The 15,405-nt window shown below is 40.2% G+C and overlaps 1 protein-coding gene across 2 annotated transcripts in view; it reads right to left on the reverse strand.

Annotated features, from left to right (window-relative positions):
• Positions 1–15,405, reverse strand: part of NDUFAF5 (NADH:ubiquinone oxidoreductase complex assembly factor 5) — a 658,571-nt gene that overhangs the window by 159,199 nt on the left and 483,967 nt on the right. For both annotated transcript variants that reach the window (XM_044056157.1, XM_044056167.1), the window contains one exon: positions 2,990–3,050. In XM_044056157.1, coding sequence (XP_043912092.1) covers positions 2,990–3,050 — 61 coding nt within the window. The remainder of the gene's footprint in view (positions 1–2,989; positions 3,051–15,405) is intronic.

The raw sequence follows: 15,405 nt of genomic DNA on the forward strand, positions 1-15,405 counted from the left end.
CCCCTGAGCCAGTGGAAACCACAACCCAAGCTGCGGAAGCCCTTACAAATGCCTTCTATGAACACCTCCAGGACTGCATGGATCAGGCAATCCCAAATAAAACCAAGACTCTTTCCACAAAGGGCAAACGTCCAGTCTGGTGGACCCCAGCCATTAACAAACTTTACAATAAGAGGAGAAAGCTATTACATGATAGAACAAAATCCATAAAAGGAAGTCACCCCTGATCATTATTAGTAAAAAATACGAGCACTCATAAAATCAACTAAGGCCAATTTTGAGAGAAAAATTGCCATGGATTCAAAGGACAATCATAAGGCCTTTTTCAGCTATGTTAGGAACCTGGGTGGAAACTCCCAGATATGCTCAGAATTAGTTCAAAATGATACAAAAATCACTGAACCCACAGACATTGCCAACATACTGGCAGACAGGTTCAGTGCAAACTTCACCCCCCTCCCCTAAAGGAGAGATAACTATCCCAGCCGAGTGTAGCCTCCCGGACATCTCAAATGCGCAGGTGAAAGCTGCTCTCTCTAAAGCTAAAAACACAGCATCAATGGGACCGGATGGTGTCCCCGGCTGTGTGCTACACGAGCTAAATGAGGAATTAAACCCGCACATAAGGCAGCTGTTTAATCTCAGCCTTACCACAGGATACGTGCCCAAGGAGTGGCGTACGGCAACTGTTGTCCCACTCCACAAAGGCGGCGCCTCTACGGACCCTGGTAATTACCGCCCCATAAGCTTAACAAGTCTAGTCTGCAAAGCTATGGAGAGGATCATAATGGAGCTCATAAACAAAGATATAGGGACTTGCAGACATTGGACCCGACCCAGTTTGGCTTTGTCAAGGGAAGATCATGCCTTTTGAACTTGGTCGACTTCTTTGAAACAGTCACCAAGGCCATTGATGAGGAAAGGCAGTCCATACAGCCTACCTTGACCTTGCAAAGGCTTTCGACACAATACCCCACTCGGGTATTGTAGAAAAACTTACCAGCTTAAATGTAAACCCATATGTCACAAGATGGGTTGCAAACTGGCTTAAGGACAGAACCCACAGGGTTAGAGTTGCTGGCGCTGTGTCAGACTCCAAGCCGGTCACAAATGGTGTCCCACAGGGCTCGGTCCTTGGCCCCCTATTGTTTGGCATCTACTTCTCAGAAGTACAGGCCAACATGGGAGGACTTTGGCTGACAAAGTTTGCAGACAACTGCAAACTGGGCGCCATAGTGGAAAGTGCATCGGACACGGATATCCTTCAGAAGGGACTCACGGAAACAGATAGCTGGTGCCACAGCCATGGCCTGAAGTTAAACGCCAAAAAATGTATAGTCATACCCTTCGGGAAAAACAAGGTAACCCCAAGCTACCATATAGGTGGCAATCCACTAAGCACAGAAGAGGTTATCAGGGACCTGGGGACCCAGGTTGACAGTGGCCTTTCTTTTGACACTCACATTGCTAAAGTGGTTAGAAAGACCTTCTACATTGCCCACCTGATCATGAAGGGATTCACATCCAGATCTAGTGAGGTCATTGTTCCCTCTTCACTTATCAGACCAATGATCGAGTACAATGCCCCATTCGGGATGTATCTCACCCGACATCTGCAGCAATTGGAGAGACCCCAAAAGTTCCTCACCAAAAGGATAAAGGGACTCCAAAATCTGTCATATGCTGCCAGATTGAAGAAACTCCAGCTCTATTCAGTCGCATACCATCTGCTCAGAGGTGACATGTGCCTGACATACAAGGCCATGTCCAACCCGGAATTAATGGACATGCTCCACCTCAAAAAATCCAAATCCACTAAAACCACTAGAGCAAGCGACTTAAACCTTAGCACGGATATAAATAGGACATGCTGGAGGGATAGATTTATCACTCAGAGACTCCCTATGCTGTGGAATAAAATCCCGGTCCATGTGAGGCAGAGCACCTCGCTGACTCTGTTCAAGAGAAATCTAGACCTGTGGATGGGAGATCGTAGGTTTACCCCGGGAATCATCTCTGTGTCACTGCTGGACAGAGGCACAACAAACTAATGGGCACAGTATTTTTTCATATAAGGGGTGGCGTAAGCCACAAAAATTTGGGCTAGGCTTATAAATGCCTTAGGGCAGATAGCCTAGTATAAACCTATGAACCTATGAACCTATGAACCTAAAAGGGTAGTAGCAAATTACATAGAAACATGGGGAACTTGGGGAAAAATACATGCAGAATAATGTTTTGGAGGAGGAACGAGGTTTCAGGGAAGGCAGGAATTGAATGAGCCATGTAATGTCCGACTGAAAATGACTGTTTAGACAATTAGATGTGATATATTAATGCTTGTAACTGAAAATATTTCAATATGGTTTGTTTTCATTTATATAAATGTATGATTGCCTATATCATAAGTGATAATTCAATAATGAGATTTCTTGTTTAAAAATAATAATAAAACGTGCATCTTCTGAATGATATGAACTTCTTTTATATGTCATTATTTAGTTATTTGTCAAAGAACATAAATTGTATGTGGAACAGACCAAAAATATGAAGCAAACGTCTAGACAATTTCTGTGTGGGCTTTCAGCAGGGTCTCTAGTTGTTTCCCAAACTGCAAAGATATTCTTAAGGGTGAATTAGCCATTACACTGACCAGGTGTGTGTGTGTGTGTGTGTGTGTGTGTGTGTGTGTGTGTGTGTGTGTGTGTGTGTGTGTGTGTGTGTGTGTGTGTGTGTGTGTGTGTGTGTGTGTGTGTCTGGGAGTCCTGAGAGACTAGCAAGACTCAATCTTACACACTGCTTTTCAGGATATGATCAAACTCCCTTGTGACTCTGGAAAATAATTAATGGGCATGGACAAATGAATGCTGGCAAACTAAATGATATGAAGTAAATCCAGGCTAAGGGGAAATTTGGCAAACAAGTCAGCAGACACACCAACCATTAGTAATACTGTGAAATACATGAAATCAAGAAAAAGGATACTTGCCTTTCAAATCTTCCAGGACATCAAACATCCCAGGATAATTCACCTGAATTTCATCAGTGTCCTGCAAACAGATAATATTTAAGCATAAAGTAAATCACATATTTGAAATAACCACTCCTGTTCTAAATGTTTAATGGAATTTAACAAGCAGGTCAAGATTAGCAAATGCTTATCAGCTGTCTGTACGTCAGATGACTAACATCTCCATGTACAAACTGAGCTCTGTACTTAAAACAACCACTACACAAGCAAATGAAAATGGGTACTTAAACCAACTAATGGAAGAATTTTGCAGAGGTGAAGAGGAAACCAAATATGGCTGCTCTCCAATATTCAGTAGATTGCTGCAGCATAAACTGTAAAAATATAGTTAGGTTACAAACTTACCATTACTGAAGATGATTAAGTGGATTCACAGATGCAGTCCTCATGTTTGGAATATCTTGCCTTAAGGTAACCCATGATCAGCCCAATTTCCAAAGCTTTACTGTCCCCCAAGGGCTTCTTCAGATGCCGACTCACCCAATTTGTCAGTATATTGGTGGAATAAAGAGTGCATTGGCCAAAGCCATCTTCATATATTTTGTGCCCCCACAAAGGCCAGAGAGAAGACCCCAGTACTAGAGCCCCAGGGGACCACATGGTACAGCTCCAGTTTCTCCAGGTCCATGCCTGAGGACTCAATCTACCTCTTCAGTTGGTAAGCAGACAAAAGCAGGGATGGGGACCTGATAGGATTGTGAGAGGGATGGTAAGAATTAGATTCCAGCAAAAAAGGCAATAATCAGTACAAAAAAAGGAAGAAGGGACAGCAGAAAGGTACCTTGATTGCAACATTGAATCGACTCAAATATCTACAGGCATATTAAGTTCCTATCACAACTGCATGTTCATCATACATAATTCACTGTTTCAGTCTTTACATTTGGTAATATTTCCAAAGCATAAAATTCTAGGCAGGAATAGAATAGTCACTTGGAAATAATGCCTTGAAGGATATCAGAAGCTGATTTTAGGTTACAGTAATTGGAGAGGATGTGAAGAGAAGTCCAAGTAGCTGCTTCAAGAATGGATTGTAAATTAACTACCTTAAAGAAGGCTGTGGCACTAAAAGCAGCTTTAATGTAGTGAGCTCTGATTTTATCTATGGTAGTTTTGCTAATGTGTGAGTAACAAAGTTAAATGCAATAGGTTATCCATTACATCAGGTCTGCTTTTAACCAGTCTGCTCTTTCCTCTTTGCAAAACAAGCAAACAATTGATCAGACATACTTAATTTGTTTATTCTGCGCATGTAATTGTTAAGAGAAAAAGTTTTAAAACATACTATTATTTGTCTCTTTCTCCCATCTAGCAAAATGAATGCTGAAGTGTTGGTAAAAAAAGGTCATTGAACCATGTTTATTAAAGATGGGCTTTATCTATGATAGATGTAGTTTGCTTATGAACTTGAATAACACCTGTTTTCTATACTTCTGAATAAGAGTTAATTTACAGAGGCAGGCTGTGGAAAATTCCAGCTATCACTGTTGAACTAAGTATTCTACACTAACTGTGGTTTTGAGGTAAACGTTCTACACTAACTGCGGTTTTGAGGTAAACATTCTACACTAGCTGTGGTTTTGAGGTAAAACATTCTTTTCTGAGGTAAATTGCGATCCTAGATGTTTTTCATAGCCAACTGTCAATTGTTAGAAATGTAACAAAAGCTATTTTGGTTAGTAACAGGAACGTATAAAAGTTGATGTCAGTAACCAAGCTGATCAGATTGAGATCATCTTGGCCAACATGTTGCTGTAATCTGGTTAGCAGTTAATAAAGGAAATTTTCATCACCTGAGGCAGATGTGACTCGCTTGAATTTTTCTTCTGACATTTTGGTCCTTCGGACCGGAAACCTCTACGAAGATACGGATCAGACCGACAGAGAGACCGAAAAACCTGCGCAGGTGAGGGTTTCTTATCTTAAGATTCCCTCGACGGAAAGCCCTCCGACTGATTTGTCATTGGAAAGAGGCCGGCCGCTCTCTGATCCCTATCTGAGGGACGGTTTCCGAACCAAAAAGGGAAACGGAGTCTCATCTGGTTCAGGTAGGATGAAAACAATTTTTTTTCTTTTAATTTAATTTAACCTTGTCGACAGGGGTTTTATTTTTAGTTAAGGGTGGGTAGGAATAATTGTTAAGATTATTTTTGTTAGGATTACTTGTTATTTTGTTAGGATTACCTGTTATTTTGTTAGGATCCCCGTTAAGATAGCCCCATTTTGTAATAAGCCCTGTAAAAATAATTTTGATGCAGTCCTAAAATATACAGTCCTAAAATAAGAAATCTAGGAAAACATGGGTTCAAGTTGCTGCAAGTGTGAGAGTGATGCCTGTTTAAATGTTGATGCTAAGTATATGAAAAGTTTAAACAAAAATAATGTTAAATTTTGGAGAAAGTGGAAGTTGAAATAGGATTTTGATGGTACACTGAATAAGAATTCCTGTGCAAAATTGGTTAGAGATTTAAAAAAGGATGCAGGAACTAGAACTAAAAAGCAAAGACAATTGGGATTTCCCCAAGCACAAAAATGGTTAGAAGAAGCAAATAAACGAGCTATAAAAGAAAAAGTGTCAGGAAAAAGAGAAAATAAATCAAAAGGGATCACTGGTGCCAAGTGGAAAAGTAGCTTTATTTTTAGATAAGGAGGATGAGCATACAGTTTGTGCAGTACAAAGGCAGGCAACCGCCCCACCGTATGGTGAAATTGCTGCTGCCATACCGGGGGAACCTCCTCAATATCAGTCTGAAGATGTGGGATCTGTACAGCAGGGTGGGTTATTAGTTGCTCAAGGAAATGTTGTGACCCCTCCAATTTACCCACAAATTCCCATAGTACCTAAGGTTGCTTTGCAACAGGTAGACCAACCTATGCAGTTAAGGTCAGGACCAGCAGGGCAAGGACGTTTGGCTATTAAACTTTCTGACCATTCAGAAGCTCTTCCCTTAATACAAGTTGCAAACCCACAAGCAGGAGATGTTGGACAAGAGCCAACTATTTTAGTTTATCGTCCCTGGGCTAGAGAGGATATAAAACGAGCTACAGATGGTATTCCTCATCCCAAGGTTAATTTTCAAAAGTTTTCTGACGACATAGTTGGTATGCGTTTAAGTTATCATCTAAATGGTTTAGAAGTAGAACAAGTAGTGCGACAAATCTTAGGTCCAGATTGGCACTTAGTTTGTGGTACTTGGACATGTAAGGCAGATGACGGCACTACATTAAAGCATAATTCTGGGGTGTTAGACACACGAGTCACTGATCTGTTAAAGAGAATTTCTGATAAGTGGCGTCCAAGAGCAGACTGGACAGTAATAAATCAGTGCATTCAAAATGATGATGAATCTGTAGATCATTATATTGTAAGATTGACAGAAGTGTTCAATAACCATTGTGGAATGATGATTCCGCAGGATCAGATTAATGATAGTCCATATGAACAGCAATTAAAGAATGCTTTTCTTAAAGGTTGTAAGGCTCCGATAAGTACTTTTATTACTAAGCACATGGTAGATCATAGAACATGTAGACTGCAACCTTTGTTTGAATATGCACAACATGCTGAGCGACATTTTAATCTAAAAAAGAAAAAGAAAGTGCAAGTGTTAGCAGTAGGGGATGATGGTGGGATATTCCTAGTACAGGACCAAAGGGGGCAAGGGCGCCGTGGTGGCGTAAAAAAACTTGGGGGCCCGCAATGGGACACGTTAAATGAACCGGGTGGACATTCAGCCTATAGGGAAAGGTTAAAATGTGGAGAATGTTTTAAATGCGGTAGACGTGGGCACTTCGCTGCCGACTATGAAGAGTGGCAACATCCCCCACAGCTTACGAACAAGGGCTCCGCATGACTATATGATAGTAAAGAAAGGCGCCATCTTCATTATGGGGATAGTGAAGAGGCAGACACTCTCTACGATGAATGTCAGAAACACTCTAATGGAAGGACGGGATTGTGACTGTGAAGTCATAAACCTGGCAAATTTGGGTATTGCTATGCATCTAGATCAGAAACCCATGATAGAGTTTTTGGTTGAGGGACAGAAAGTGGAGTTTTTATGTGATTCAGGTGCATCGCGTACACTTTTGGGTCCAGCAGTTCTGCCTCCGAACTGCGAAACAGATGAGTTTGTCCTTGTGAAAGCGGCAAACAGGAAAATTTATAAGGAACCACTGTCTCATCCTCTACTGTTCACAGATCCGCAAACAAACCAAACTGTTAGGTGTAGGGTAATTATATCAAAAGTTTGTCCAGTTAATTTGCTAGGAAGAGATTTGATGCATGTGTTTGGAATAGCGGCAATTCCCACACCTAAAGGTATTGAGGCAAAAAGGTTAGCGGATGGCTTAGTAGTACAGGGAGTACAAGACTTGTTTTACTGGTATAGCCTAGACTTGATTTCAGATGGCCCAGGGAGGGTTGATACAGAGTTGATCAATCTAGCTCTAAGTAAATCTAGGAGCGGGTCACCGCAGGTTGCAGTGCACTTACATTGTACTATGTTCTATAAGGTCCCTGGTCCGGATAAAGAATTTGAAAAATAATTCTTTAAGCACAAGTGTGCAAGGATAATTTTGAATGATATGTTTTGGGATACGCAAGGTAATACAGTAGTAACCTGTACTTTGACTAAGGAAATGAGTTCTTTATATCGGTCAAGTTATAGCCCACATATCTCAGTTACTAAAGCAGTGGGGACACATTGAGTAGATTTGGCGAAAAAGGTAACGATTTGGAACACAATGTCTGAAAGTCAGTTAAAAGATCAACAGATCCAGGCAACAAAGAATAAAAATTGCGCATTTCCAAGGTACTAAAGTAATTACTATAACCATCGTGTCACCACACGAAAGTGATTCAGGAGTATATGGAATCGGAGTGTCTCTTCCAACTGGAACTGATCCTTTGGGGACTCTCCAACTTAAAGTGCAAAGCCTTAAAAATGCTACAAGTAAAGCAGATTTTGCCTTCACAGAAGAACAATTATTACTCGAGACGGGATTCGTACACCATAACGAATGGTTATCTTGGGTTAGATATAGTACCCAAGAGGCACATCGTGAGAACTGTGTTTCTTGTGCTGAAGGTAAACAGCAACTAGCGACAGTCCCATTGATTCAAGCTGAAGGTAATCTGACGTGTCTGTTAAAGTTATTCTTCAACAAAACCGAAGATAAATGCAAAAATGAAACTCAGCGTTTTCCGGTCATAAGCAAAGTTGAGAAACCGCCTACAGCAATCTCTTATCCAGGTTCGTATATGTGCATTTCCAGAGATGGCACAGGAAAGAATTATGGCAATATGGGACAGAATTATTGCAATGTTACTGTGAATGGCAATGGGAATCCATTTCTGGAGAACCAAACTCATAGTTTGGCAGACGTATGGTGGTTATGTGGAGACAACAAACTCAGATCAAGGCTTACGATTCCCTGGAAGGGAACTTGTGCACTTGCAAAGTTAATTCTGCCATTCTACATTTTCCCAGTTCCAGCAAGCAATTTCGTAAGAGAACCTGAAATAAAGCCGAGGTGGTTAAATAAAAGAAAAAGAGAAGCACCGAAGCAATCCTTCGATAGCAGTGTCTACATCGATAGCATTGGCGTACCAAGAGGCGTGCCTGATGAATACAAAGCAATAAACCAAATAGCAGCTGGTTTTGCACCCATCTTTGTCTGGATTCAACCCAATAAGAATGTGGACTGGATCAACTACATTTACTATAACCAGCAGCGTTTTGTGAACTATACCAAAGATGCATTAAAAGGTATTGCTGAACAACTGGAGGCCACTTCGCAGGTGGCATGGCAGAATCGAATTGCGTTGGCTATGCTCCTGGACAAAGGAGGAGGAGTTTGCAGAATGTTTGGGACTTTCTGTTGTACATATATTCTGAATAACACTGCCCCTGATGGCAGCATCACTCGAGCTTTGAAAGGTTTGGAGATGTTATCCGAAGAATTGGCAGAGAACTCTGGGGTAAATAATCCCTTTACAGACTTTCTACGAACGTGGTTTGGAAAATGGAGTCATCTCATCAGCAGTTTCCTGGTGTCCGTCGGAGTCGCTGTGGCTATCGTGGTGGTATGTGGTTGCTGTTGTATACCCTGTATCAGAGGTCTTCTACAAAGACTGGTTGATACTGCTGTTACGAAGATGATGTACCAGCAGTTGCAACAGACTGGTGAAAGTGAATACATTGAAATGTGACTTTTGCAAATGTTTTGAAGTTTAAAAGTTTGTCTTGCAAATGAAGTAATGTATGCAAAGAAAAACTTAGTTTTTACCATATATTGCTGAAATAAAAAGACAAATAAAAGTGTTTTGAGGGGGGAAATGTTAAGAGAAAAAGTTTTAAAACATACTATTATTTGTCTCTTTCTCCCATCTAGCAAAATGAATGCTGAAGTGTTGGTAAGAAAAGGTCACTGAACCATGTTTATTAAAGATGGGCTTTATCTATGATAGATGTAATTTGCTTATGAACTTGAACAACACCTGTTTTCTATACTTCTGAATAAGAGTTAATTTACAGAGGCAGGCTGTGGAAAATTCCAGCTATCACTGTTGAACTAAGTATTCTACACTAACTGTGGTTTTGAGGTAAATGTTCTACACTAACTGTGGTTTTGAGGTAAACATTCTACACTAGCTGTGGTTTTGAGGTAAAACATTCTTTTCTGAGGTAAATTGTGATCCTAGATGTTTTTCATAGCCAACTGTCAATTGTTAGAAATGTAACAAAAGCTATTTTGGTTAGTAACAGGAAAGTATAAAAGTTGATGTCAGTAACCAAGCTGATCAGATTGAGATCATCTTGGCCAACATGTTGCTGTAATCTGGTTAGCAGTTAATAAAGGAAATTTTCATCACCTGAGGCAGATGTGACTCGCTTTAATTTTTCTTCTGACAGTAATATATTAGCTGTCTGTGCACATCAAGGAAGTGTAGAATCCTTTCACAGAAATTATAAGGCTTTAAGAAAAACAGCAAAAGAGCAGCCTGATTTAAGGTCTTGAGTGATCCCACCTTACATATAAATATGGGGTTGATACTCTCTCCTGGTGAAAGGCTACAAATAGTTATTTGCACATCAGGGCTTGAAGTTCAGAAATTCTTGCAGAGATAATAGCCACCAAAAACATCATTTTTCAAGAAGTGAAGATGAAGCAGTTGGTTCAAAAAGGGAAAAGGTAAGTTTTTTTCTAGCCCACAGATGAGATTCCATGGTAGAGCAATTTTCTCTTAATGTAGTCTGAGGTAGATGACTTCCTTGAAATATACAACTGAAGGTCTACATTACAAGACAGGATCCACAGGAAGATGTGCTGAAATAGAAACAGTTTAATAGAAGTGCAAACCAAACCTGATAATGAAAAGATGTGACAGATATTTCAAGACAGCAGCCACATTAGCTCTCTTTGACTCAAGGTCCCTGGATTAGCATCAGTGGAGAATGTTTTCCATTTATCTATGTATGACTTTCTTGTACTATATTTCCAAGCCTCCATCATAATATTTTAGCACATATGTAGAATAACTATGACTATCTGGAATTAAAGTGAGACAATCCAAGATGTCAGCCGAATGGCCAGGTTTAGGTGTAGCAGAAACCTCCCGATTTCGAGTCAAGAAGTTAATACACTGAGAAAACATATTGCATGTTCCTCTTGACATGCTGCTTAGGGGACTGAACTAATGCTACCTAAGCCAAAATTGTATGAATAGGATTACTTCTCTTTTTTCTTCCCTTATTTTGCTCAAGATTGTGGAGCCAAGGGGATTTGAAAAATCTAATGGAAAATACATGCCCAGTTCAGGGAGAATGCAAATGTTTTCCAAGTTTCCGGAGTTGTCCTATCCAAAGAACTTTCTAAATTGCTTGCTTAAACAAGTCCATCTCTGACACGTTCCATAACCTGGACAGATCCCTAAAGACATCCCTGTCTAGCATCTATTCATGGGAGTATGCTAATGATCTGCTCAACCAGTCTGCTAAAACATTATATTCTGAGGGGATACAGGTTGCAGTTTGTGTTAAAAGTACTTTCATAGCTATCTTCCAGGCTTGCAAAAACAAACCTGTAAAGCAGGCAAATAGGCAAGGAAGGACTTGTTCTTACACACATCACAGCTGCATTCTCCGTCCTTACAATTAGAACTCCCTGCTGCAGGGAGGTGGTGAAGGCATTCAGGACAAGGAGGCCAGCCATCATATTGTTGATCTTTACAAGGAGGGTGCTGAAAAGTTCTAAGCCTGACCAACTTTCTAAATTATGAGCGTTTTGTCTCTATAGTTGAAAAGAAGGTTACTGCAGAATCATAATGCTATGCTTTGACACTGTTTCAAATAACTGATTGAACTATGTCAACTAAAAGAATGGAATTTAAGTGTGGAACTCCAAGCTGTCATGAAGTTCCTATTTCTGCAGAAGAAAACTCCAAAGGAAATCCATGAATGTATAGTGCAAACATTGGAGTGACAAATGCCCTTCTTATGCAACTGTGAAGATGTGGTGTGCAAACTTTCAGCATGGAGCTTTTGAGACCTAAGATGCAGCAAGGTCTGGGCAGACTCAAACAGTGTCAACTCCTGAAATTGTTGACCATGTCCATGACAACATTTTGGCAGCTCAGCGAATATCAGGTAAAACAATTGCTGAGACACTACAGATATCTAGGGAATGTGTTGTGTTTATAATCCATGACCAGCTGGGTATGCAGAACCTGTCAGCCAAGTGGGTGCCCAAATGTTTGAATACCAATGAGAAAAGATGCAGAGTGGATACTTCCAAGTTGATTTTGCAGCATTTTTGTTCATCTGGTGCCAACTTTTTGGAACGACTAGTTACTGTTGATGAAACATGGTTACACCGCTATGCTCCTGAGACAAAACAACAGTGGCAGCATTCAGGTTCACCAAGGCCAAGGAAGTTCAAGACCCAAAAGTCAGGAGGAAAGTCATGGCTACAGTGTTTTGGGATCAGGAAAGTGTTGTAATGACTATCTTCCAAGGGGCCAAACAGTTAATGCAGAATACTACTGTAACTTGCAGTACCGATTAAAGGAGGCATTGAAAGAAAAAAAGAGAAGGAAGCTGCAGAAAGGAGTTGTCTTTTTGCAAGACAATGCACCTGTTCATAAGGCTGGCAAAACGATGGATGTTTTGACGAAACTGGGGTTTGAATGCATAGATCGTCCACCCTATTCACCAGATCTTGCTCCATTTGACTAGTTCCTGTTTCCAAACCTTAAAAAGAGTTTGAAAGGGTGGCAATTTGAGAGAGATTTGGAGGTGATTGCAATAGTGGAGCAGTATTACTGTGACCAGACTTAAGATTTATTTTTTTTGTAGGGTTACAGAAACTTCTGACACAATGCGCCAAGTGTGTTGAACTTTGGGGAGAATATATTGAATATATTGGTTAGACTTAAAACTTTTCAGCACTCCCTCATATGTGCTTTTTACCTTGCACCTGAAGGCTTCTCAAATCGCGCCCCCCTCCCCCCAGGCCATATCTGAGGAAAGTGTGGTCAAAGACATCACAGATAAAGTGCCAAGAAGCCCAACAGCCTAAGAAACTCCCTGGCAATGACCTCTGTCCGTTGCAGGATACATTTATAGTACTGAGACAAGTATATCAATTTATTTTGGAGAAGGAAAATTCTCTGCTCAAGGAGGTGCTTAAGTATGGCCCAAAAAAAATAGTCTCAGAGGACTTCAAACATGACTGCTCCTTGTTGATTGTGAGCCCGTCTCTGGAGCAACTCGTGATGAATTCCAAAGTCTGAATGACACTCTATTAGGACTCTGCCAGGATCAGGCAATCTAGGTAGGGAAAGAAAATATCTACAGCCTTTGTCCTGCAAAATGCAATCGCTGTAGTGAGACATTTTGGAGGACCCCTGGAGCAGTGGACATATCAAAGCATTTGCAAATCTCATGTGTATCCTGTGTATTCTGTCAATGGGATATGGAGATAGTCATCCCTCAAGTCATTCAGTCATGATGGATGCTTTTGACAGAGTACTGGTAAACAGACTAATAGGTGAGCATTTTGAATTTTGGGACTCTGAGGAATTTGACACACTAGTCTAGAATGGTCCTTCATTCCTTGTAACCTGGAGGAAGAAACACAAAAAAAGACTTAACGTTCCTCCTGAAGGAAACTCATTCAATGGCACCTACTTGGAGCATGTCTTGAAGTACTTTTGGTAAGAGGGCCAGCTGATCTTTGGGAAGTATAGAGATTCTCTTTAAACTCAGAGTATCTAAAAAGGGCAATTTTACCTTTTTCTGGATGAGGTTTAACACCAAGTTAGCTTGTGTTATTACATCTCTGTTTTTAAAGGCTAAGTGGCCTCCAACTTTTTCTGAGGGGAGAGGCAAGATTAGAGGGTAGGGGCAGCAACGCTGAGTCACTGTTATTCCCCTTGAGTGTCTCTGCCTGCCACCCCGGTGTGAATTGTGCAAACCACATGTGATAGCCAACATATAGTTTATTTAGCCTACTGCCATAAATGTAAAAAATTCAATATAGGCAAAACAGACCGACCTTTCAAAGAAAGGATACGAGAACACATTTATTATATTAGTAGGAGAAATAAAACCAGTGCTTTGGCCAGGCATGTTATTAGTACCAACTCTGAACACACCTTTAAGTTTATGGCCATAGGCAGAATTTTTGAGAATGTCATGGGGGAGATGTATGTAATTTGACCGAGCAGTTAGAGGCCAGATGGATTATTAGACTTAGGGGAGATTCAAGGCATGGTTTAAATGAATATGTGCCACTTAAACCTAAGCTAAAATCTAGACTCTTGTTTAGATAACATTTTGATTTCCTAGCTATCTCACCAATGAAGTGTGCTTATTTATATATTATATTCTTTACACATTTTTATATATACACTTTTATAGATGTAGAAGTGTTGTATTTCAAGGTTGCATTTAAAATATAGTGTTTATATATATATATATTATATATATATATATTTTTTTTTTTTCTTTCTACATATATATGTGTGTTTTGTACATTTTTCATAAGTGCTTTTTACAAACAGTGTATGTTTGTGTGTATTACTTCACTCAGTAGGTCAGTGAGTTCAAGTTACCCCTATGGTGTTAACTGTTACCACTTAATTTGTATCATGTGACTACTTGTATTTGTTAGCAGGTGTATAAATAGAAGCACATTTTCGTTGGATTTATTAGTATCTGATGAAGCAGGTCTTCCTGCGAAAGCACTAATGTTTTAACATTAAAACTTCAATTGAAACTGGAAACCTTGGTCGTACCAGAGTTCTTCTGTGTTTTATCATTGTTTGCTTTTTGACTTATTTAGAACTCAGGAACCTGTGTGGGCTGGTGACTGTTTTTGTGGCTTTATTTAATGTTTTTTTCCAGCTAATAACCACCACAGGTATCCTTGCTCAGTTTAGCACAACTGATAGTGGCAGCAATAAAAAAATAATAAGACCACTTTATCCACATCGATATTCAACATGCAAGCAGAGATAAAGGATATTCAAAGTTTGTTGCATATTCATTCTGGAAGCATACTTCCAAGAATATGAAGAAAAGCCTCTCAGCCTTAGAAGACTGTCATAACAAAAGGGTCAATATTACACGATCGAAGACACTGTTCTTCGAACGCGTAATAGTTGAACCTAAAACATCGAAAGCACATAACTGCGAATGGCCATGTCCGCAAGTTTTTTCCTAGGGAAAAAATTTGCGAGCCCGTAAACCAATGAAACACACTTTCCAATCCTAATCAAGTAGGGGGCTTCACCCCCCAGACCCCCCCTAACTAAGTATACCAACTCCGAGATCGCTCAATGTTGGGGAACAAGGCTACCCACGAGAACGGCCAACTGAAATCTTTCCCTAGGAAAAAATTTGCGTACTTGGCCGTTCGCGGTTATGTGTTTTTGATGTTTTCGGTTCGACTATTACACTTCGAAGAACAGTGTCTTTGATCACATAATAGGCAACCATAACAAAATGCTACCCAAAGTAAACCAGTTGGACAGCATCAACAACTTAAGGATTCCTTTCTTTTATTAGACAGTACATCAACAGATACTACAATTATCAATGGCCTGGAGAAGACCACATTCATGGCAAATGAAGTGACAGTACGAGAAATATTCAAACACATAGCAGATCCTTCCAAAGAACTTTTATCACATAAAATAGGTAGAGTAGGAAGACGGCTGAGTTCTCCCCTACACCATAGTTACCTTGGAGGCTAATTTATGTGAAACCTCTTACTGAAACTAATACTTTCCATTTCTTTTGTGCAGTCAAAAAGGAAGCCAATACTTGCCATGTCGTTTTGGTAGGCAAAAAGCAAATTGTGTGGCA

The sequence above is a fragment of the Protopterus annectens genome, chromosome 1.part2 (genome assembly GCF_019279795.1).
Source record: "Protopterus annectens isolate FY-2018-M chromosome 1.part2, PAN1.0, whole genome shotgun sequence".
NCBI lineage: Eukaryota > Metazoa > Chordata > Ceratodontiformes > Protopteridae > Protopterus > Protopterus annectens.